General features: G+C 40.8%; 1 protein-coding gene across 1 annotated transcript in view; it reads right to left on the bottom strand.

Annotated features, from left to right (window-relative positions):
• The window catches only part of rnd2 (Rho family GTPase 2), a 71,017-nt gene that overhangs the window by 14,382 nt on the left and 30,025 nt on the right, over window positions 1-26,610 (bottom strand). Inside the window, exon 3 of the mRNA XM_073071546.1 lies at window positions 13,416-13,525. Within this exon, the coding sequence (XP_072927647.1) occupies window positions 13,416-13,525 (110 nt within the window). The remainder of the gene's footprint in view (window positions 1-13,415; window positions 13,526-26,610) is intronic.

The following is a 26,610-nucleotide window of genomic DNA, read 5'->3' as shown; positions in this document are numbered from 1 at the left end:
AATCTGCTTTTCCCTCTACTGATGCTACCTGCTGTTGGATTGGAGTGTAGAATTGTTATTTTTCTTGTAGTTTAACTTTGCTATGCATGTTTGTATTTTTATATAATCACCTACATACATCTAATTCAGTGGTTTTCCAGTAGTGGATGACATATTTCTTGAATCTGGCTATCTTATTGGCTAAGTGTTAGCAATGGAATTTTCTATTGGTATGAGAGGATCACACTACTTTGCAGCCTTCTCTTTCTTTTCTTTTGCCTCTTGCCATGCCTTTTCTGTTTTGTTTTATTCTTTGCTCTTGTAACATTTAACAACACGATTGTAAGCAACAAGGGTTATGCTTCATTCTTGACTTCTAAAGAATCTCTGGGTCGCAAAAGCATCAGGATCCAACACTGCCCCCAGCTTTTCTGTTAAAAGTCTTAAAACCTCCTGTACTTACTCACATCTTTGCATCTCAGTCCTAAATAACTGACCCCTTACCCTAAGCTTATAACCCTTAATCCTTTCCAACTGTGGGGTAGAGTCTCTCAGTATCCATTTTAGAACTTAAATCCTTCTCAATCTTTACATAAAATGAGATCAGCCTTTTCTATTTCTTTACTCATATTAGCAAATTATACTCAAGCCCATCCAACAATAAAGTATTAATCTCTGGGAATCTGTTTGAAATGCAAGGTATTTGGGAGTAAAGGGAAATGAGGGGTATGGAGAAGAGGTCAGACACAGTGTGATAAATCAACCCCACTATATGTGATCCGTGCCTCCCAATACTGAATCCCTGGTCTTTTCGATGGTTTACAAAGGCTGGCTGGGTGCAGACTACCTTTGTGGAGTGGATTCCTGACACAACACTAAATAAGCTTATAAAATATATTCAACTGGAGCTAGTGGTTTCCTTCGCATCTGGGACAACAAGGCCACCCATTCATAAACCACCAAAGCCATTTTGATTAACCTTCCACATTCAAACATCCGAGTCAGAAAGTTCTGCCTTTTGTGTTCAAAAAGTGCAATTTATACCAACACAGTGTGACAGATTAATTGTTTCTGCAACTGCTGTCAGGCTGTTACGAAGATCATTAATTTACAGCTTTCATACATTGGTTACAATCCTATATGATTAAAACACATAATTTGATTTATTCCGTCACTGTGTTATGTTATCTGCTGGTTTTAAAAAAGATGTAAAGCTTCAGACTGCCAGTGAAGGCTTGTGATAGACAAGAGTTCTATGATATTGTCTGGAAATCCGCAGAGAGGTTTGCTCTGACGTGTACTCTGAAGTACCGAATTGCAAAGAGCAACAATCCTTTGCATAAAGAACTCTCTTTCCATCTCAGTCCTAAAAAAGTTTTCTGTTCACCTCGGGACTATGACCCTGGTTCTTGAATCTTCCTGGGACTGGTCAGCTTCTTGTTTTTCCACATGTAGCCATTATTTAGATACAAAATTACATCATTGGTCTATTTGACCATTGAGGGCATCAGACAGCCAGGCGTCCATGCATTACCAGCAAGGCTGGTAGGGGAGGTTGGAGGACAAGAGGAATTCTGAGTAAATAGGGTACTGAAGCTAACTTGCAGATTATTGCTTATACTTTATTACAACAAAGGGGGCCATTCTGCCCATGAAATCTATGCTAGCTCTCCATTAGTCCCATAGGTTATTTCCCTAAAACTTATTTTCTATAATGTACCCCTTCCCAATTCTGCTATTACACAGTTACACCAGGGGCAACTTACAGTGACCATTTAAACCATTAGCATGTCTTCAGGATGGAGGAGGAAAGAGGAGCTCCTAAAGGAAAGGCATTTAGCCACGGAAATTTAAACTCTATAACGACGGTGCCAGAACTGAGGACTAAATCTGGAGGTCTGAGGCCACAGTCCTAACTACTGCACTACTGTTACCTTGGTCTTGAATGAGATTTAAAACCTGTCTCACTTGTTGAATGAGCCTCTACCTAGACATTCACTTCAAGCCTACTAGTGGCTGGCCATTGTTTTAACACTGAGGATCTTGGGTAAAAAGACAACTTAAAGGGATCAAAAGACAAAAGGCGTGATAAATCAGGAAGCAATCTTTAGCTGACACTCCTCTAGTTTCAAATAGTGCAAAAAAAATATAAAGAACTCCAAAGTGATGAGGGCTGAGTAACAACAGAGTTGGAACAGGAGATTGTGTGTGTCAAAATGAGCTTGAGAAACAGCCTGCAGCACAATTGAAATTTTAGAGAATCCAGCCAGAATGGTTAAGAGGGCTGTTCATAACTGCACTGAAAAACCAGGTCAAATGTTAATGTCTAGTCTACACTTCAGTTTTGATGCTGACTGATGTCAGATGAGACAAGGCTCATTTATTTTCAACCAGAAGGTTGAACGCAAGTGATTTAGGGATCAGAGAGAAAGGATGTGGAGAACAGATCCAAGTATTGTCTACGTTTATCACACGGGGAAGCTGAGCAGCAGCCTCATTACAGAAAAACAGAGCTCAGGCTAAATCCAGAAAGCAGCGCCAGCTGTTAGCAGAGATTAACACTGAGGGAAAGGTGATTCATGATTACCAACAGAGAGTAGGGGAAATCAATGCCCACCATCCTCCACTCCACATTGGCCCGCTGCTCATTTTTCATCTGCCTCCCTTTTGCCTCGACATCAAACCTAATGTTGAGATTAGATTCTAATCTTACCACTTCTCAGGAGATCCAACAAACCAACTCAGCCATGGGAAAAGCAACTTACTGGGTATGCACTAAAATAAACTGCTGGTGGACACTAAGCTTCACTCACAGTTGCCCAAGCACCAGTTCAAACCCATGTTTGCATATTGCTTTTGCTGAGCCTTATGGGCCTTGTATACAAGAGGTACGGCTAGATTTGGAATGAACAACTTTATTTGGAGTAAGCCCTCATTATGCTTCCAGTGTTAAGTATTGGCACAAATTAAGGCAGGTGTCAAGGATTCTTGTGGATTTCTGGGGTATGACAACCCCAAAGGGCTGAAGCCAGTGAATGTCCTGGAAGTGTAAGTGAAGTAAAGGAGTTTACAACGGAAAAGAAAAACAAAACAACTCAAAGATCTACAGAAAGTGTTAGTTTTACAAAGCTGGGCAGTACATATGATTCTAGATATCTGTAATGAAGGCTGGAAGATGTGCTTCAGCAAGACCTTGTTTTCATTGCTTCACCGTGAGGTTGAGGACTTGTCAACTATGTCACGGAAAGGTCTATCTGGTACTTCACCAACTATGGGCAAAGTTTTGTAGGCAGGGGTATTCTAGAGTATCCTGTGTGCTAATTTTACAATGTGCATAAATCGAGCCCTTTCTGAGCAAGCCTGCTGTGAGAGACGCTCTGTGCTTATTGGAATATAGCAGAACTTTTAAATATTTTCCCCAATGTGTTTGCCCTTTTTATATAAGGAGCACTGAATTTACCTGAAGCTAATGTAACTTGATCATTTTTTTCCTACCCTTACATCATTTTCTTCTTCGTGTTGGTAGTCTTCTTGTTAGTGCAAGTCGTCGAGACTCACAACAACTTGCATTCACAAGTGTCTTTTACAGGAAACCATCACAAAGTTCTTCACAAGAATATCAGCAAACAAAAGTTTGATGGTGACCCAGATTTGAGCAAATATGACAGGCAACCAAAAGCTCAGTCGGAGGTTTAGGTTTTAAGGGGTGGTACAAGGAAGCAAAATAAGATAGTAGGACAAGAGGCTAAAGGTAGGAATTACAGAACATGGGAACTGAAAGCACGATTGCTGATTGTGGAACAACTAATATCGGGAGTGCTCAAAATACTGCAGTTGGAAGCGTAATAATCTTAGAGGGTTGGGGATTTGAAGGAGGTTACAAAGACCAGATAATAAAGCATAAACACAAGAGATTCCGCAAATGTTGGAAATCCGGAGCAACACACACAAATGCTAAAGGAACTCAGCAGGTCAGGCAGCATCTATGGAGATGAATAAATTGTCAACGTTTCATGCATCACGAGAGTAAAACTACTGAGGAATTTAAAAACAGTAATGAGAATCTAGAATTTTAGCATCAAGTCACTCCTGCTCTGAAGAAAATGGAAGGCAGAAAGTAAAGGTGTGATTGTTGGACAGGGCATGATGTGAATTATGAGAGGGTAAGGCTTTTAATGACAATGTTTATAAAGGAAAACTGGAGACTCAGCAGGACGTCATTGGAATAATCTAATCTGAAGGCAGGTAAGGGATTCGGAGGACAACGAAGAATAAGGCAGAAGTGGGAAAGGGCCAATAATCAAGGAGGGCAACACGAGGTACTTTAGGTGAAAGTTAGTCCCTTCTCAGTGCATGAACAATACCCTTGCATTAGCCAACTAACATTTATTGAACAGGTTTAGCACACTTGTAGGCACAGTTATTATGCTTGGACAGAAATATAAAATTATTGGACAGGAATTTCCTGGGGCTTGGCTTCACTATTGGAAGCACATTTGAGGAGAACTTTCCAGATCGATGTCATGTGTTTTGATATAGTTCAGGAATCTTAAGTGGTGTGTTGATGAAAGTCTAGAAGACATGTTGACCAAAGGAATGACTATAGAAGCAACTGATATTTGGTGATACGCAGGTAAACTAATGGCAACTTCACCAGGAATCATTCCCACCAGTCAAGACGACCTGCATCTCCACAAAACATCTACACACAGTGGAAGGAGGCACCCAATTCCATTTCCAGCAAAACTAAAGCAAAAATGTTGTAGCTCAGTCAAGGTACAGCAATCCCTTTCCCAACCTGGGAAATTCAAGTTCACAATATTGGTTCCCTTTCTTTTTTTTAAAAAAAAGGCACACACAACCACTTTGAAATCAGACAAGTGATAACAGACCCCATTTGGCATGTCCCACATAACTGCAATGACCCAAGCATCACAATATTCATACTCCTCACTATACATCAAAGTAATGGGATTTTGTGGCAAGAAACAGAACCCTGTGGTGAATTAATGGAGATACCAAAAGGTGAAGGGCAAAGGATGTATTTAAATACTCCACGATTAACCAATAGTCTGGATCAATACAAGATCAGCATTTCCTAGTTTTAAAACAGTGGAAGCAAAACAGCAATTTGCACAGACCCATATGGCAAAGAACTTACATTACACCAGTGACAATGCAATGCATTCAGTACATCCCAAATTCATATAGAAAGCCGTTTTCTCTTTAAGTGTTGGCCAGGAGGCAGATTCTCCATGGTTTGCTCCTCTTTACTCCCTTCAAATCTGTTTTAATCACACTGTAGCCCAGTGCATCACAGGAAAGCCCCCTCCACCATTGAACACATCTACAAAGAACACTGCCACAGGAAAGCAACATCCATTATCAAGGACCATCACCATCCTGGCCATGCTCTATCAGCAGATGGGCCTTAAATTCCACACTACCAGGTTCAGGAACAGTTATTACCCTTCAACCATCAACCTTCTGAACCAACGTGGATAACTGCACTTACCTCAACACTAAAAAGATTCCTCAACCTGCTTTCAAGGCCTTACCTTGAGCAGCACCCAGCTGGACATTGGAAGCCTGAGAAGACGTAGCTCACTCAGGTTTGCTGATTGAGCAGAAAATGCAGTGCATCACAGCAATTTGAGCAGCGGCAAATCAGAGGTTGGAATCCAAAGGAGATGCATCAGGTTCACTGATTGAGTAGAAAAGGCACATCTGGTGTCAGTTTGGATTTTTGAGCAGTGGAAAACCAGAGAGCAGAAGCCTGAGAATACAAAGCTCACTGAGTTCGCCAATTGAGTAACAAAGGCAGAATTTTGCGGCAGCTTGGAGCTTTGAGCAGCACCAAATCAGACAGCGGAATCCAAAAGAGATGTGACTCACTCAGATTCGTGGATTAAGTAGAAAAGGCAGCGACTTGCAACAGTTTGGAACTTTGAGCGGCCCCCATCGGATATTGGAAACCCGGGAAGACGTAGCTCACTCAGGTCCACCAATTGAGTAGAAAAAGACAGCGTTTTGCGACATTTTGGAGCTTTGAGCAGCAGCAAATCAGGGACTGGAAGCCTGAGAAGACATAGCTCACTCAGGTTTACCAACCGAGTAGAAAAGGTGTACCCAGCAAGGGTTTGATGCTTTGAGCAGCGGCAAATCAGAGACTGGAAGCCTGAGAAGATGTAGCCCACTCCGGTTTGCTGATTGACTAGAACAGGCAGTGACTTGCGGCAGCTTCTAGCTTTGAGCAGTGGCTGATCGGATATCGGAAGCCTGAGAAGACAAAGCTCACTCAGGTTCGCCGACTGAGTAGAAAAAGGCAGAATTTTATGACAGTTTGATGCTTTGAGCAGCAGCAGATCAGAGACTGGAAGCCTGAGAAGACATAGCTCACTCAGGTTTACCGAATGAGTAGAAATGGCACATCTTGCTTCAAGTTTAACACTTTGAGCAGCAGAAAACCAGAGAGCAGAAGCTCTGAGAAGACGGAGCTCACTCAGGTTCAAGGATTGAGCAGAAAAGGTGGCACTTTGTGACAGTTTGGAGCTTTGAGCAGCACCCCATCAGATATCAGAAGCCTGAGAAAACATAGATCACTAAGGTTCACCGAAACAGCAGCATTTTGCGTCAGCTTGGAGCAGCGGCAAATCAGAGACTGGAAGCCTGAGAAAATGTAGCCCACTCCGGTTTACTGATTTGAGTCAAAAAAGTGCATCTTGCGTCAGTTTGGAGCTTTGAGCAGCGGCAAATCAGAGACTGGAAGCCTGAAAAGATGTAGCCCACTCCGGTTTGCTGATTGAGTAGAACAGGCAGTGACTTGCGGCAGCTTCTAGCTTTGAGCAGTGGCTGATCGGATATCGGAAGCCTGAGAAGACGTAGCTCACTCAGGTTCGCCGACTGAGTAGAAAAAGGCAGAATTTTATGACAGTTTGGAGCTTTGAGCAGCAGCAGATCAGAGACTGGAAGCCTGAGAAGACATAGCTCACTCAGGTTTACCGACTGAGTAGAAAAAGTGCATCTTGCGTCAGTTTGGAGCTTTGAGCAGCGGCAAATCAGAGACTGGAAGCCTGAAAAGATGTAGCCCACTCCGGTTTGCTGATTGAGTAGAACAGGCAGTGACTTGCGGCAGCTTCTAGCTTTGAGCAGTGGCTGATCGGATATCGGAAGCCTGAGAAGACAAAGCTCACTCAGGTTCACCGACTGAGTAGAAAAAGGCAGAATTTTATGACAGTTTGGAGCTTTGAGCAGCAGCAGATCAGAGACTGGAAGCCTGAGAAGACTAAGCTCACTCAGGTTTACCAACTGAGTAGAAAAAGTGCATCTTGCGTCAGTTTGGAGCTTTGAGCAGCGCCGGTTTGCTGATTGAGTAGAACAGGCAGTGACTTGCGGCAGCTTCTAGCTTTGAGCAGTGGCTGATCGGATATCGGAAGCCTGAGAAGACAAAGCTCACTCAGGTTCGTGGACTGAGAAGAAAAGGCACACCTAGCATCAGTTTGGAGATTTGAGTAGTGGTAAATTGTAGATTGGACACCTGAGAAGATGTAGCCCACTCCGGTTTGCTGATTGAGTAGAACAGGCAGTGACTTGCGGCAGCTTCTAGCTTTGAGGAGCAGCAAATCGGTGTTCAGGATTTATGGGCAAGAGCAAATTAAAATAAGGCAGGGCAGAGCAGCCATCATTGGAGTGGTCAGAGTTAGAGTGGAGATTTTGAGGCTTTAGCTCTTCAAGATTTCACAGAGAAGGCAAAAAAGTTGTAGGTAGGGTACCCCCATACACATTGCCATTAGTTTCAAAGAAAATATGTAAAATGATAGGTCTGGTCTGCAGGTTGAGATTCTAAATCGGAGAAAGGCCAATTTTGAGGACAAGCTGGTTTTAAAAGGATGTTGCCAGCTCTGGAGGACCCGAGTTATAAGACTGAATAGGTTAGGACTTTATACCACAAAATGCTGGAGGAACTCAGAAAGCCAGGCAGCATCAATGGAAAAGAGTAAACAGACAACGTTTTTGGGCTGAGACCCTTTATTAGGACTGAAGAATTAGCATCTGCAGATTTTCTCTCATTTGAGATTAAGAGGGGATTTGATAGAGGGATACAAAATTATGAGGGGTATAGATAGGGTAAATGCAAGCAGGCTTTTTCCACTGAGGTTGGGTGTGACTGCAACCAGAGGTCATGGGTTAAGGGTGAAAAGTGAAAAGTTTAAAAGGAACAGGAGGGGAAACTTCTTAACGCAGAGGGTTGTGAGAGTGTGGAATGAGCTGCAAACACAACTAGTGCATGCCAGCTCGACTTCAGTGTTTAAGAGAAGTTTGGATTGGTACATGGATAGTCAGGATATGAGGGCAATGGTCCCAGTGCAGGTCGATGTGAGTAGGCAGTTTAAATGGTTCAGCATGGACTAGATGGGCCGAAGACCCTGTTTCTGTGCTGAACATTTCTATGACTATGACTCCACAACCCATGTTCTCAGCATTATTTATTACTGATATTATTTATTTTTGTATTTGCACACTGTCTTCTTCTGCACATTGGTTGTTTGTCAGTCATTGTGTGTTGTTTTTCTTTGATTCTATTATATTTCTTCATTCTACTGTAAATGCTTGCAACAAAATGAATCTCAGGGTAGTATATGGTGACATATACATACTTGTATAATAAAGTTACTTTGAACTTTGAATTTATTTAAATTAAATGTTATTTGCAATTCTCTGCATGTGATTTGCATGAAATGTTTTCAAAATGTAATTTTCTGCACTGTTGGAAGTAGTTTCTATTATTTCCCCGACACACCTACAGTTCACTCGTTTCTATGTCTTGCACAGTATTACAATAGATTTTCCAGTGAACTAGGTACACTTAATAGTAGTATGAGAACTGGGGGCTTTGCTATGGAAAGGGGAAAAGTGTCTTCTACTTAGAATATTAGCTCTGTTTCCCTTCCCACAGGTATAGCCTGGCCTGCTAAGAGGTTTTCTTTTTCATTAGTGAACCGGGGATCTGGTGAGCAGAAACAAGCACAGGGAGCAACATCTGCTGAGCCATTTGGGAACTTTGAAAGGTCAGATAGTGGATTGTTGGAGTTTTATTTCAGGTTTGAGATCAGAGTTGATGTGTCTGCTGTACACTTGCCACTTACCAGAATACATTCTCCTTAAAGGCTGTGTTGTACTGTTCTAAAGCAAATGTAGTAAAGAACGCAAACGTAATAATTACCTTTAAAGCAATTTTACAGTTTTACTAGTTTATCAAACTTAATGTATTAGCACTCTGCTGAAAATTTTTAAAGATTTAGTTAGAATTACTGCAGAAAGAAATTCATTTACAGTATGCTGGTGCTAACATCAGTGGTTTACAGAAAAACTGCCAAGACTTCTTTTCTCATCCGTTTCAATAGGAGCAAGCGCCCTTTCAGATTAAGGCCATCGTGATCATCAGTGCAGCTGGCATTTTCAATGGAAATTCTGACTAAACACTGGCACCATTTTCAAAGGGGAGCTGAGGGAGGCGGTTTGGTTTACTTGCTGGAGAGCCGACAGATCTGATTCTGCACATGTGCACTCACTCAGTCACACACTATCCCCTTCTTTCCCCCACCTCACACAGCCCCAGCAATGAGCACATAACTTCCAAATGTCTCAATGATATGACTCGTCATTAGTGACAAGCAACAGCTACAGGGATTGTGGTATAATATCATCAGCATATTTTTTCAAAGTATAGCCATCCGCTTATATGCCAATTTGGACATAAATAAACTGGGAAGAGGAATGTACAATCTACAAGAGGTTACTTAGAAGAATAACCATGTGAGGTGCCTACTTTCACCTTAAGACAGGCTCACTTTACATTAATTTCTGGCTGACTTGGGTCAATATTTTTCCCTAAAGATTTTGCTTTCCAATGCTTGTAAATTTTTGGGATAAACTTCCATTCCTTTTCCCTCTGTTCAGTCCCGACCGTGCAACGTAGTTAAACTCAAATTAGCAGGACTTCCTTTCCAGCTATCTATTAATCTGACTTCTGTGGTTTTTTTCCTTGAAAGATTAGAAAATGTTATTATTGTAGTGTCCTAACGACTCCCATTAGATAAGTTGGTTTTAAAAAATGACGTTATTTAAACAGATCTCAATATCAATTTTATTTTAAAATGTTCACAAATGCTGTCAGTGCTGTGTCATTTATTGCAATTTTATCTCAGATTTATGCAGGTTGTAAGAACATCAAACGTGAACATGGTATGAATTTACTATGCTATCAAAAGACCAGAATAATCTTGAGGGAAAAATGGATCTCATAAAAAGAGACATGCTAGACATACGATAATGAGGCGATCTTGAAAGAAAAAACAAAATAGCATTCTCAAATGTTAGTTGTGTCAGGGAGTCCACCACAACTCAAAACTATTAATCCTAAAATACCTGTCACAAGGGAGTTATATTCACTCATGTTTTAAACATGAACAACTGATCTGAACCCTCTTTGTCTGGTGCTTTTTTTGTGCAAAATGCCGTATAGCAGGAATGATTGGGCAAGAAGGATTTTCTACAGATTTAGTCAGCAAGATTAACTGGATCAATAGGCCAGAGACTCTCTCGCTTGCATTACTGAGAAACAGCATTTTGGTTGATTTGGATTCCATGATTTACGACTTAAGGCAAGGTATTTCCTGGTGTACAAGCAAGATGCTCTGAAATATAAAAACAGCAACAATTTAATGATGAAACCATTCTATTCCAAAATGACAAGCTATCTAGTCACTGTTTAAAAAAAATTTCTAAGATAAAAATTGTCCTTCGCTGCACACAGTGCATGCATAATATAATACATTCTCAATCTGAGCCCCGTTTCTTAAAAACTGGTTCTATTGAAAACAATAGCATCAAACTGCAGAGAAGTTATTCTATGGGTTAATGCTACTCAGCAGCATGTTTGATGCTCGCGACTCTGAATTTCTCACCCTTTAAAATCTATTGCCACTTCCCACATCACACATTTATTCCTTTAGAGTTCAGATGACTTTCTGCTAGACTATCCTGCTCTTCTGTAGGGATAAAATAACATGAAGCTTTCAAATACTGTTCCCTCCCTGTGGGGTGCTCTCATGAGTTCAGTACTTGATTGTTGAAGAAGAGTGTAAAATAATACTTAATTGGCACTTTATTAGGTACACCTGTACGTTATGGTTAACACGAGAGGGCACAGTTTTAGACTGGTGAGTGTGTGGAATGGGCTGCCGGGAACAGTGGTGGAGGCGGATACGATAGGGTCTTTTAAGAGACTCCTGGATGGGTACGTGGAGCTTAGAAAAATAGAGGGCTATGGGTAACCCTATTTCTAAAGTAAGTACATGTTCAGCACAGCATTGTGGGCCAAAGGGCCTGTATTGTGCTGTAGGTTTTCTATGTTTCTATGGTAATGCAAATATCAAATCAGCCAATCGTGTGGCAGCAACTCAACAACAGTGTCTAGAGTTTACAGAGAATGGTGCAAAAAAAGATCCAGTGAGTGACAGTTCTGTGGGTGAAAATACCTGGTTAATGGGGGAGCTCAAAGGAGAGTGGCCAGACTGGTTCAAGTTGACAGGAAGACAAACTCAACCACACTTCACAACAGCGGTGTGCAGAAGAGTATCTCTGAACACACAACACATCAACCCTTGAAGCAGGTGGGCTACAGCAGAAGACCACAAGCATACACTCAGTGGCCACTTTATTAGGTATAGGTGGATGTGTATAGGTCTATTAGCGACTACAACTGTGACAAAATAAAGAACCAGAAACACACAGATCAGTGCACAGCTGTAAGAAGATAAATTAACATTTAAGATCTGACCTTCTGCCAAATTGCAGCTTTTTCTGGTTTCTAGACTTAGAGATTTTACCCTTATTAAAGCTGTGACTGACACATTTGAATGCCAAGGAAACCAGACTCGAATCAGTGGGTATTACAAAAAGTTCATAACATGACCCTATAAAAACTTCTCACTGACATATTATAGCCTGAAATTTGTGTTCTGAAGTGTTATTTCTCACTCCTTTTCACCGGTTATCAATTTTTATCTGTCTTCTCTTGTGAATTACATTCAAACATTAATATTCATAAAGTCTTGTTTTATCATCTCATCTAGATGACAGCAGTTCTGAAAGTGCTGCACTCTCTCAGGCCAACACAACTTTTAATTAAAGCTTAAAGTTTGGACCTCAAAATCTGCTTGGGCTTCGAGAATTAAATTCAAGGTTACTTAGCATTTCCTTTGAACTTTATTCTTCACGGATTCCAAAGTTATATTGTAAAATTTACTCTTGCAGGTTCAAACATATATACACTGTCCAACCATTCTCTCAGGAAAGAAGATGCTTATGTTTCAAAATGTTGTTTAAAAGAAAAAGCTCTAATTTTTAACAGAAGACTTATGGAAATAACAATATTTGAGGATGTTCTATGAGTCTGTGGTGGCCAGTGCTATCATGTTTGCTGTTGTGTGCTGGGGCAGCAGGCTGAGGGTAGCAGACACCAACAGAATCAACAAACTCATTCGTCAGGCCAGTGATGTTGTGGGGGTGGAACTGGACTCTCTGACGGTGGTGTCTGAAAAGAGGATGCTGTCCAAGCTGCATGCCATCTTGGACAATGTCTCCCATCCACTCCATAATGTACTGGTTAGCCACAGGAGTACATTCAGCCAGAGACTCATTCCACCGAGATGCAACACTGAGCATCATAGGAAGTCATTCCTGCCTGTGGCCATCAAACTTTACAACTCCTCCCTCGGAGTGTCAGACACCCTGAGCCAATAGGCTGGTCCTGGACTTATTTCCACTTGGAATAATTTACTTATTATTATTTAATTATTTATGGTTTTATATTGCTATATTTCTACACTATTCTTGGTTGGTGCAACTGTAACGAAACCCAATTTCCCTCGGGATCAATAAAATATGTCTGTCTGTCTGACTACATCCATTCTTTAGCATGTCTTGACAGAGGACCTGGAAGGAAAAATACTTTTGTGTATCTGGCTTTTCGCTGATCATTTGCTCCATCATGTCTATGCCTCTGTGCTAATATTAAAGAAATAATTTCAATATCAATTCTGCAATGTCTCTTCCTCTAAGCCTTGTATTTTCAATGCTTGAAATTACTTGAAAGAGATGTTCAATAACAATAATTGGTTATATTGTTTGATTAGGTATCTGGGTTCATTGCTTCTACATTGTCTGTGCACATCTTCCTCAGAGTAAAATCCAGATTAAAATGAGCACAGCCAGAAGTTTCACCCAATTGTGCAAACCAATGTTGCTAGAACACATACAGAAGGAGATTTCTGCATTCCTGCGGTGCTGATACTTTTCCCTTAACTTCCTTTAAAATGCAAGTGCAACTCAACTGGTCTTCTTCCTTATCATAACCAGAGGCAGACACCAACCTTCTTTAAAACACTGTCTAGAGTCTCTGGACGACTGATGTCAAAACAGATTAGCACTGCATCCGAGTCAGGATAGGCCAGCGGGCGAACATTGTCATAATATGCTGATCCTGAAGGGGACAGAAAAAAAAGAGCAAAAATGTCAAAATGGGATGTAGAAGAAGAGTTATTTTATGCAGGCCCTGCCATGAGTAAGCAATATATAGTTTCATAATAAAACAAGTGCACTAAACAGAAATTTTCCACAGCAGGATATAGACATCAGCAAAAACAGAAAACTGCTGAGCCTATCATTTGTCAGAAAGCTTTATGCCTGGGTGAGTCCACCTGTAAAATAGCAAGTGAATGGCACATCAGATTACTCTTGAAAAGGCTGGTTAATTGTTGCAAATTGTTCATAATGAAGGATGTTTGAAAAATGAAAACGAAATAAAATCCACTTTATGAAATCATTTATGTTGCAATTGTACAAGTCGTTGGTGAGGCCACAATTGGGTATAGTTATGGTCACCCTATTATAGGAAAGACTAGTTAAACTGGAAAGAGTCACGAGGATGTTGCCAGGACTCAAGGGCTTCAGTTGTAGCGAGGGGTTAGCTAGGCTAGGTCTGTATTCAATGGGCTGTAAGAGAATGAGGGGTCTCCTTAGAAAGGTTTATAAAATCTGAGGGACATTGATAAAGTGGATGGTAGCAGTGTTCTCCCCAGGACAGGGGAGTCCAAAACTAGGGTGCATAGATTTAGGATGAGAGGGGGAAGATTTAAAAGGGAGCTGAGGGGCAACTTTCCCACACAGTGGCTGGTGAGTTTATGGAGGAAGCTGCCAGAAGTAGCTGAGACAGGTCCAATGGTATCATTGAAGAAGCACTTGAATACCTGCAGGGTTGGGGTGTAGAAGGATATGGGCTGAACATAGGAAATTGGGACTAGATGGGTGAGCATCTTTATCAGGAAGGACTCGTTGGACTGAAGGACCTCTATTCCTACTCTATTGCACAATGACTATTAGTTTCCATCCATTCAACACAACAGCTCCAGTTAATTAAGGTATGCTAATGAAGGCATGTTAATATTCTGCTCATAGGATCATCACTGTGGATTCAGAAGCACACGAAATCCACTGTGCAGCAAACCAAGCAAATTAAATACAGGTCCAATTTTGGGAAGAGATTATGGAAGGAAGAGGGTGGCTCAGATTGTTGAAGGTATGTGGCCCAGGAGAGACAACCAGGGAGTGGGATAGATCAGACCCTGCGCAAAGCTGGACAGTGATCCAAAAATCCAAGATACGATCTTGGAGAATGCCTTTTTCGCCGCAAGATGTTACTGCTCATACCCAGCCTCCTTCATTTTCTGGCATGTCAGAAGCAGGGAGGTCCTGAAAAGACATGTCAATCTTTTCTTTACAGTTGAGCTTTCATAGAAATTGAATATTTTGTGTGGGAGAACATGACTCGACATAATGAACTTCAGAACAAGCAAAATTAAACATGGTGACCACAGCCAAGACATTTTAATTATTGTTTCTGTGAACAGTAATATTTTGGAGCTTAGGAAAACAGAATCAAATTCATATGAACAGTGCACATCACCATATACATGCCAAGGGTAGTTAAAATCTGTCAACTGCAATCTCCAGCCAAAAGAGATTAAAGGTGGCACTTACTGAGTTTACCATCCATATTACCAGGCATTTGGTAAACATTAAGGGAGTCCTTTGTTGACTTGGCATCTAATATGGAAAATAAATAGTGAAGTACAACATTGACCATGTCTAGGCTGTTTTGTACACTCGAAGCCACATGCCAGTGATTCGCCCTTCCAGCGGCAGCAAGATTTCTCCATCAGGAGTGCATGGGATGACACAATTTCTGTGTGCAATGCTCCTTTTGGAACACTACAGGGAAACCTGGGACACATTACTCTGCAAAGTGTCATCGCTGGGTGTTCCCAGGGACACCAATAGTCTTGGCAGCACTAAACTGGATGGGGATGGCTGCCAGGTAAGTGGAATGCTTAGTCAAATCTTTGACCACTGCCTGCATTAAATCCAACTGTGCACCCCATCCTCACACACTATCCCCAACCAGGCTGATCTCCAGGATGCCCCCAACTCTGAAATCTGTAATATCCCAAACTGGTTTCCCTCCTAAGCTGCGCTGATCCCCTGGCCTTCATTCCCAACTCTCACCGACCTTCGTGTCTGGCGTATTCCCAGCCCAACATTTCAGCAAGAATACTAGAAGGCTACAATGCATTTGCTCCCCCTCAGCCCCCTTGCCCGTCCCACCATAAACCAAGCACTGGTCGAGTACGATCAGTGGTGATGGGAGTAGCCAGCTGTAACTGGATGCTTAGTGCACCAGATTTCAGCATCTGCAATCTCTTGTTTTCTATTCAAATGTAAGAATGTACATCAAGGTGTGCCAGAGAGGCCTCAGCTGCCACCAAACTTTGAGGTGGTCTTTGCATACTGCATCTAGACCTTTCTTGTACAGTGCTTTGTACAATTCACACTGATGCACATAAAGTTTAGACAAGATGCAGTAACTATTTATCTATCTACATTTAGCCGGCCAGCTGCTTGTTAACAAAGCTTCTGCATTTCTTTTTTCAAGAGCCAATTTTATTTTCACTATCATTTCACATTTAGATTTTGGCCATTGTAAATGATTACTTAAGGTTGGCAAACTACAACGCATGCTCAATCCAAGTGTCCAAAGATTTTCATGCCAGCCATCACACTCCAGATTTGACTGTGTAAAACAGTACAGTACATCTCAATCAGCATGCTTGAACTTGTGCAGAAATTGCAAACTAAAGCCAGGCATTCATGAGAGACTTTTTTCTGACCCCGAGGCATCTGGTCTGTCCCTCCAGAAGAACACTAAGAAGTCGGAGCAGATGTAGACCATTCAAGCCCTTCATGTGTCTCCAACCATTCATGGTTGAGCTGCCCCAGGCCTCAATTCTTCTTCCCCATGGCTCTCTATCCCCTGATCTTTCAAAGCTTTATTTGATTCCTCTTTAAATAAAGCCCCACTGATCTAGTCTTCATAGTCCCCCAGGGTACAGAATTCCAGAGATTCACCACCCTCACAAAAGGAAAAACAAAACCATTCAGAAAAATCCACCTATAATACTTCTTTTAAAAAAAATAACTTGCCTACCTGAAACACATGGGCAATGGCCTCCAAAGTTTAAACTGGATTATAATAAAATATGCAACCAAAATGAACTCCAAGTCAGCAATGCCACATCAGATCTATTGGCAATTGGCTAGTTTATACTTGCTCTGACAGAGGCTAGTTTTCTCTTATTTTGGATAAACTGAAGCAATCACTGTGGAACATAATATTATTGATTAAGGAGAGCAAAGACCTGCTACAAAATATTGATCTGGTTTGAATTATTTTATGTTCTGAAGGTGAAAAAGACCTTCATTCCTTTAAAGAAAGGGATGTTGATATAGGTGTATTAAGCTGACGTCAATGTTAAATTGTCAGTGAGTGGTAGAACCTTGGAGAGTTTATAGCAATGTGGGGAACAATAAAATTGGATAGGGTAGGGTTAATGTAAATGTGTGGTTGATGGTTGACACAGATTTGGTGTGCTGCAGGACCTGTTTCCCTGACTCCAGCTATGGCTCTTTAGTAAGAACTTTAAAAAAAGCCAGTAACTTTAGATGTCAGCATTTTCCATTCACCTTCAGAGTCTAGTTTTGTGGTCAGAGCCCTCATTATTCTTTGGTATCCTCTAGTTCATACAATTCATAAATTGGCATTCAGTGGAATTAGATACAAATAGACTAAGGAAGGGGCGATAAATGTACTGTAATGTTAATAGCCTATCAAACTGCTTAGAATGCTACCACTGATGCAAAGCTAACTCCAAACAGATGCAAAGAAGCTGAAGCTGATATTGAAAAGATGAAGACAATGTTATCAGAGCTAACACGGTGCCTTGGTGAACTAAGAATACATTCCATCTCTGCTATTAATACCAGTGAATTAAAATAATTCGCAATTTCAAGTAACAGATAACCAAAAACATCTAGTTTTCGAGCAAATTCATGAAATTAGAAAGGATATTCTCCACCCCCCCCACCCCCCGCCAATATATTACCCTCGGCAATGAAGAAAACTTTCCTTGAAACCACTTGGAAGTGAAAAACAAGGCTGCATTATTCTTCATCAAGGTTATTTTTGACAATCTCCAGGGAAGACTGCAGCAAAAAAAGGTCAGCTTCAGATAACTTGCTATTTACACAGAATTACTGGATATTGGAATTCTTCTCAAAATAAATCTATTATGGATTTAACTCTGACAGCAACTATGCTGAGTAAACTGACATACGAGTGATTCTGGTAAATATACAGCGTATTTTATGAGATTCATTCAACATAAGATGAGGGTTGGGCAACTAAATAGACAGCACTGGAGAGAAATAAATCCATTTTGACATGTGTTGTCTATGTTTAGGTAACTTAAGATATAATTGTCTGAGCTGTCTGTCCAGCTAGATTGCAGAGTCCAAGAAGATTTTATATCTAGTCACATAACCTGAAAATCTAATGGACAGTGAATCACTGAATTTAGGGAAATTTGAACAGCACCATTGCAGGAGGGCTAGAGAACACATAATAAAAGCTGAAAATACTGGTAACAGTTGGCAGAACAAGCTAGATCTACGGAGATGGAAGCAGAGTTAATGTTTCAGGTTGATGACTTTACAACTGAACTGCTTTTGGGCCTTGGTATATAGATGGTCTTCCTCCAGTATAGTTGATAAATCTGATAGTATCAAACAATTTGCACAGTGCAGTTAAGGCATAATTGATTTTTTTTTAAATGTACTTTGACTCCTGGGGAATGATTTTTGCCTTTACTACTTAAGCCTTAAGCATTACTATCTAAGTCTTAAGCAAGCCTGTACACTCTAGAGACTGTTGTGTGTGAAAATCCCAGGAGATCAGCAGTTTCTGAGATACTCAAACCACCCCATCTGACACCAACAATCATTCCACGATCAAGTCATTCAGATCACATTTCTTCCCCATTCTGATGTTTGGTCTGAGCAACCAAACTTCTTGACCATGTCTGCATGCTTTTATGCATTGAGATGCTGCAACATGATTGGCTGATTAGATATTGGCATTAACGAGATGTACAAATGTACCCAATAAAGTGGCCACTGAGTGTATTTTCTACAGTATCATCAGGATAGAGACCAAAGCCCATTTCTCAAGTCATAGATGAAACCACTAGAATCTAGGGCTATTCAGTCCTAAATCAAGCAAACCCATTGCAATACCTAATAGTAGTATCTGGAATTGATCATGCTAAAGATGAAGGGTCTAACAAAATCCTAAATGTGAGACAGGTACAGAAGTAAGTGCAATGCGCGGAACGCACAGCAGGCCAGAACAATCAGTGACATCATATATCATTCACTTATTTAATTTCACTACAACTAAAATCTGTTTTGTACATGGGATGGCACTGGGCAGCTTGCCAGGATTTCAGGTGCAGGGGGTGAGGGGAATAGGACAATGATTAATTTCACAGCAGCTGCTAAACTAAGCATACTGGATACACAAATGTTACAGTTCAAATCTACATTTCAGAGGAACAGTTTCTCTAAAAAGTCAATCATTTGCTTTGCAAGACAAAGATAACATCAGAATAATTTATGACTGCATGAAAGATCAAAGTTGTCTTTGTTTTAAAATAAATTTTAGAACTTCATACAGGATACCCAAGTCAAATAAACACTACATATACTGCATTAGCTATTTGTAGTGGTTTTACTGGAATGAGATCTTGTGACCATGCCATAAAATTTAAAAACTCATGAATTCTGAGATATAAATAAAATGGCAGCTAAAGGAAATTTCGCTTGCAGATACATGTTATGCATGGGACAATTAATTCCGAAACCAAGACAGTGGCAGGTAAAATAATTTTGCAGGTGAATATATTTCTATTGACTGTTGGCAAACTTAAAAAACTTCAACTTCGAACTAATTTCAATTAACCCCTTAAATACTCAGTTCTGTATCAGTAAGCATGCAGCAAGAGCCAAAGTTAATTGGCTTAGTAAAATAATTCAGAATGAATGCTTGCATTTAATACACTTTTAAAAATATATTAGAAATCTCCACTATGGACAGTAGTGTTGTCCATTTCCAGCATTTAAGATTTCTTAATGAGCAACTTCACTATCTGCAGAAGAATGCAAAACCTTGAGGTGTTATGTGCACATTTAATTATTACTAAAAAAAACTGAGCTGTTAACAGAACTTTAGTAAACCATTGGAACAGCTACCAAGTACAAAAAAAGGTAGAAATGATGGCTGTCAGTGCTAACCCTGTATGAAATTCCTTTCTGAACTAGAACTATGAAAGTCACTGTAAAAGGACGGGATTAAGAAATTGAAGCAAACACAAAAAATAATGTGGTCCTGTTGAGTCATATTAGTGAATAAATGCACAATGCTGTAAATATAAAATTTGAGATTTTAATACATTATGAGTTAAAATATTCAGAATATGCTAATCAAGAAAGATGCTAATACTACCATATTGCAGGATCTGCCTCAGGGCTTTTACTTTATTCTTAATCTTCTTACAGAAGAAATCATCACTGAATAACACTCATTCATAGTCACTGGCCAGAAAGAAATAAAGAAACAATGACTGGCATTTCAATAGCACTCCTCATAACCTCAGCAAAGCTGAAAGTAGTTCACAACCAGCAAAATGCATGCATGAACAGCAATATTACCATATTAATCTTTTTGGTGGGGTTGACTTGGAGATGAATATTGGTTAGGATACTAGGAACACATTTCAAAATGGCACCTTGTTACTTTTAAATCCATCTGAATCAAGGATTCAGTTAAGTGCGATCCAAAGCAAATGCAAATCATCACTGATAAGGCAGAACTCTTTCTGTATACGCTACTCAGTTTATCTAATGTACACTAGTGGCTGCACTGGGACAGAACTCCACAATCCTCTGCATCAGAGGCAACATAAAATACCCATCCAGGTAACTTTGCAAACGTGAAGAGAGAGTTCTACCTGCCACACAACTTTTAGGTGACTTTTTCTTTATATCTTGCTCTGCCGACCAGAAATTAAACTCTGGCTGACCTCATAATCTATTTGCACAATTCTTCACAGTGAGCACCTGAGCAGTGGTCTCAAAGGACATTATCAGTTAAACATCGGCAAGCTACTGATTACCTGCAGTACCTCAGCAAGTCAACTGGTGTTTCCTGAAAGGTTCACATACAAACACTGGCTTATGGGCAAACTGCTTGAAGTTCACCTTTATTTATTTTCTCCACAACGTCAACCATCCTGCACGGCAATGCTGGGGGTCCTGGGAAGGGATGATTGGAATGTTAAAAGTCTTCATTCTTCAGTGGTCAGCACTTAAGAGGGAAATTTCTCGCTCATTGTACAATGAATTTATAGTCTTTACCCTGGCTACAGAAAAAGCCAGTCAGCATCAGGTAGACCTTTCCTTGTGGCATTTATTATTGTCCAAGAAATAAAATTAAGTGTTAAAACTGGAAAGCTAACAGATGGAAGAAATACTGCACACTCCAGCAAAACATTTGAGGGCTGGCAGATATATTGCTAATGTTTTGTGTACTTTCTGTTCCTCTGGTTTGTTGAATGGTTCCAATTGTACTTACTTTGATCCGTAAATGGGTGAAGACAAGAAATCTTTATTGATGGCTTACATCTACATATAGGATTGGCAAGTTATAAACCTCTCCTCTGTTACCGGTGTCAAATACACAACATGGTAACACATTCAAGTTCAAGTTTACTTGTCATTCAACCATACATGGATACCCATGAATACAACCAAACGAAACAAGAGTTATTCCAGGGCTACGGTGCAACACACAGCACTAATGGTCCTAAACAAAACAAGGCACATATAAGATAGCAGTAAAATTCTCCCTCACCCCTGTCCTTAACCCTAACCCAACCCCAAATTCCCCATGCTGTCCCCAAACCATCCTTATATACATAAACAAACAACTAAGTCTGAGCCATGACATCTGCTTAATATGTAATCCAAGTCCCTGAGTCCATGAATGTTACAGCAGTCAGCTGTCAAACTCAATACAGCCTGTTTTCTACTGAGTGAACACAGGGGGCAGCACTGACTCCAGCATGGATGCCAGTACTCCGGTGGAGCAGCTGATTCCGACACCTCCCCCTGCAGCTTGAGGCCTAGTCCTGACCACGACCAAGGCCACACAACTCCCCTGCCCAAGAAACCAATTTTTTTTTTGCATAGAATACAATCCTATTGATTTCAACATAAAAGAACTTTCAGAGCTCAGTACAATGTGCAACCACTACCATATTGTATATTTACAAATAAGGGTAATTTTTCCCCTTATTTCTCACTATAGGCTAACTTTGTATGTGGGAATAGATAAACAACTATCATGGCAAACAGCCTATAATACAAAACATGCTTAAAGTAAGATTTAAGAACTTCAACTACACAGAAAATTAATTCCATTAATATTAAATTTCCACACATTTAGATGTGTTTGATTAGACATTGAACATGGGCAAATCTATGGCAAACAGTGTCCAATATGAAAAAAAAGGTGAGGTTATGGACTTTGGAAAAGGGAATGTATATTAGAATTGTTGAAAACAGGGAGATTAAGGGATTTGTGTATCCATGGACACAAATCACTAAAAGCTAGTGCACTGGTACATAAAGTAATCAAAAAGACTAATGGAATGTCGCTCTTTATCTCAAGGGGTTTGGAATATAAAACCAATGAAACATACTCAGATACCTTTGAAGTAGAGTGTTTGGTTTGGGCCTGGGACTTTGAATTGTATGCCTTGCCACTGGAAAAGATATACCACAAAGTAATTGACACACAAAGGAGCTGGTCAGATATCAATTTCTATGCCTGCAATACCCTCTGTACTTGAACTTGCATTGATGGTATTTACTGTAATTGCTACAATTTCCTGGGTAAAAAATAATGGATAAATAAAGTAAGGCAATGGCAAAACTGGCATCTATCCTAAAGGAATGTTCTGTGCCCACTGGTCCCGAACTGGTCTTCTCTACGTCCACTCTATCCTTTCAACCATGCTGTACCTTAAAATAAAAATAGTCAGATGAAGCACCATTTGGCACCCCGGTGAGTGCCTTGCTTGGAGTCTGCCATTTGTAATGCTCAGTATTGCCTGAGCATACAGCATCAGGAGGGAAGTCCTGCCCTCTGTGTGCTGTGCTTGTACAAAACACTGAAAAAAAAGCAAGCAGGGGCCATGATAGAATCTGGTGGGGGTCAGGCCGCGATACAATGGAGAGGGAATATGGGGTTGGTGGGAGAGTAGATCAGACAGGTGGGATTGCCAGTGGATTTGTGAAGGTGATGGCTGTGAATTGTCCTGTGACAGATCATCAGTTTTCCTACATGCACGTTAATACTTCTGGAGCCATGTACTTCTTAAAGGGCAACCTGTAAGAGGCAGAAACAGGAACCCTGATGCAATACAACACCATACACTGCAGCTCCAAACAACATACAACAACCAGCATATCATGAAGATGAAAGACTTTGGGTGCGCAAATCTGGAACAAGCAGAACACTGGATGAACTCAGCATGTGAGGCAGCATCTGTGGTCCAGACCCTACATCAGGGTCAGAAGCAGCCCTCAAGGCAAACATTAAGACGTGCAACATCAACACTAATTTCTGGGAAACTGTTGTCCAGGTACATCTTAGATTGACTAGCGCTACAGCAAATATCTTGGTGATCTAGAACTACATCATGTCAACAGAAACAGGAAAAGGGAATGGGGATAGCAGTGTCAACGTTTTGTGGACCAATTGTTAACGTGGGTTCACCCATGTCACTGGAAATATGATGTCCAAACACGAGGGTTTTAGAATCCTGGCTTTCCTACAGACTTCAGAGAACAGTTCAAACATTCCTTAAAAGGCAAGCACTTTCGGTCTCCTTAGTCTGCCTGTTTGATATTTGCATACAATGATTTGACCTGTCGAGTCTTCAGAAGTTTAAATCTCAGAACAAGTATTTTCAGTTGTTTTTAATGACATAAAACACACTTGGAAAACTATTGTCTTCAGTAATGAAACAGGCTTATACCAATGAGATAGACTCTTGTAAAACCCATTTCGCCCTCAGAAGGAACCAAACGTTCATATTTCAAGCCTTGTCTCATTGAAATTTAGCTTTACAATAACGAAACGGTTTTTTATTTCCCTCCGAGTAAGAAGAATGGCAATTGTTTCACCCTTATGCATGAGAAATTTCTGGAAGTATTGTAGTAGTGTTATTTAGGAACATGCAACACTTTGTAAAGAAAATGGAACTGTGCCAGTGTGGCACTGCAGATTCAAATGGCCCTTCACAAAATAGTGATTGAGTGGGATCATTTTAATCTGCTATACCAGTTATAACTAAACTATTCATTGAGAACTGCCCCAGCCGCCCCAGCATTGAACAAAAGGCTAACAACCCAGTCGCGTCCAAGGACGCAAACCAATACGTCTTTTCCCAGCTATTCCTTGCCAATGTTAAAGTAGAATTGACAACTGGAAATGGAGAGCGTGAGTTAGAGAGGGAAGGGAGGAGTGTAACAAAGGCAGGCGAATAACCCCAGTAACTGAAATTTAAAGTCTCTGCAAATTCATTAGTTTTCCAACTTCCAGTAATTCAATTAGGCGCACGTGACCCGTCATTATTGTTAAGAGAAGAGTTGGGCCACTTTGAGTTTCTAGATTTCTTCCGCGGCGTGCCATAGCAACATTCTTTCTACCGGATAATAGTGTATAAAATTGTTCCTTTGTGGGAAGGTGAACGTGAATAGCGCGAGAGACCCGGCAGAATGGAATATAAACCCACAACCATTCGGCTGAAGCCTGGAACTCCTGTCAGACTGACTGCATCTCTGCCGAGTATCCGAGGCCAGTAGCAACAATGACACAATATACCTCACAGTGCTGAACCAAAACAAGCGCAATAATGCTAGACACTGTCAATTAATGCTGTTTTGGATTACTGACGGAAATTGTCAATAAGGCAATTCATTTAAGAAATAAGGTACTTTAATTCCCCATTTATGGTCCGACATTTAGTTTGAAAACTTTCACCGTTTTGTTTCTGTCTCATTATCGCCTGGTCTGCTCCAACCGAGAAGCAGCTCCACTTCCAGACGCGACGAATTTCAGAATTTCACAATCATTTTACATTCTGATTTTCCCGAGAGTCATTCTATTGCTAATCTCTAGACCTCCCCGCCTCCGCTTCTGGACTCAACCACTCCCTCCTCCCTTAACGCACTCTTTTAAAAAAATCGCCTTTGAAAACTACCCCTTGTAACATTTTTGATGATCTTTCCTAATATTAAGATTTTGCTACAGCTTGTCTTGGGACTGGCGTGAGACTTCTATACAATAAACTCGCATTGTAAATGCAAATTGTAGCTGCGGCAGTTTTAGTGATTGGAGTGAATTGAACAAAGGCGGACTGGTTCCCACACCCAGACGGCAATAGCGCATCCCATGGGAATTTAACTGCTTGGGACTGGATTCTTCGTTGTCCGACCCCAAAGTTAGAGTCATTGAATTGGTGTGTGGAGGCAGTGTCTACTGCCCCAACCAAACATACAGAGAATTTTCTTCTCCAACCCCCGGCAGGAAGTTTGACCTCTTGCCCTTGCCTGTCCTGCTTTTAAAACCATTGGTGGATCGGGGCCTGGGAAACTGGGCCATTTGTGTTGCCTCTTGGATCGACTACCATTGCTCCCTCGGGGAGACACGAGAGACTGCAGATGCTATGATCTGGTGCGAAAATAAATGTGGGGTCTTGACTCCAAGCGTCAATAATTACTTTCCCCTCCACATATGCTGCTCGACCCATTGAGCTGCTGCAGCAGTGCGTATGTAATTCCCGAGAAAAGGGCGGTTGGGAGGAACAAACAACAAGCAATAGGCTCCTCTCCCTCTGCTCAGGCCCCTCATCACCAGCTGCTTCAGAAAACCTCCAAGTTGGAGACGCCCCTGCTTCTTTATCAAACAAAATGTGGCTGCTTGAGATTGCAGCAGATGTTATTTATTTAATTTCAAAAAACAAACTTACCTCATAATAAAACAAATTCTCCCATGACCACGTGAATTTCCTCCAGGTGCTCCAGTTTTCTCCCACATCCCAAAAACTTACGGGTTAGCAGGTTAATTTGGCACACGGAGTAATTGGGCTCATTGGACCTGAAGGGTCTGTTTCTGTGATGTCTCGAAATACATTTTTAAAACAAATAAATCAATACAAAAGAATAAGCAGTCAAATTCTTTACATTCTTCGTGTCATTTGGTCAATACATTCGGTGGTGTCAACACCATTACCACTCAAGTGGCTCCCTGGCGTGGTACACCACCCTTCAATTGTTTGAGGTGCTTCCCCACCGGATTCAACAACTCAATGTGGACAGACCCTAGATTGTGGGATTTCCCCACAGAGCCTTTGCAGCGCTGCTGAATTTTGTCACCCAGACCTACAGGGACGCATTGGTGAGACTGGAAATGTATACACCTGAAGATCAGGGGCGACCCTACATGATAGACTCTGAAGATCTGTCCCCTGCAGGTAGTATTTATTTCTGCATCTTTTGTTGATTTGGACACTTCAGGAACTAGCCTGCACTGGAATGGTCGTTGTTCCTTGAAGAGCATGGAACTTTCAATCATCCCTGCATTAGAATTGTAGGCTAAATGCCTGGTAATGAGCAAGATCAAAAGCTTAATCCTGCTGTTGATCATTTTTAAAAAAACACAGTATACTTAAAAGATTTTTTTTAGCACATTGCTGCATTTCAGAGAAAGCTACACAATGACATGAGCGAGAAAGGAATGGAAAGAAACTGCCAGGTTCGAAAAAAGTAGAAAGGAAGGTTTATGTGGCAAGAACATAGACCAAATGGGAAAAATGATTCTTTGCTGTAAATGTACTGAAACCCTAAAGTACAATACTTCTCCTTTCCTGAATATATTAATTCTTTTTAACAATTCCATGCTTTCTGGACACTCATCACTAAATATATGGGCCAGTCATCATAGACTGATTGAAAATGAGTCATTGAAGACAATTTCTTTCCATGTGCCAG

This window comes from Hemitrygon akajei, chromosome 18, assembly GCF_048418815.1.
Source record: "Hemitrygon akajei chromosome 18, sHemAka1.3, whole genome shotgun sequence".
Taxonomy (NCBI): domain Eukaryota; kingdom Metazoa; phylum Chordata; class Chondrichthyes; order Myliobatiformes; family Dasyatidae; genus Hemitrygon; species Hemitrygon akajei.
This window is presented reverse-complemented; position numbering and strand designations above follow the sequence as displayed.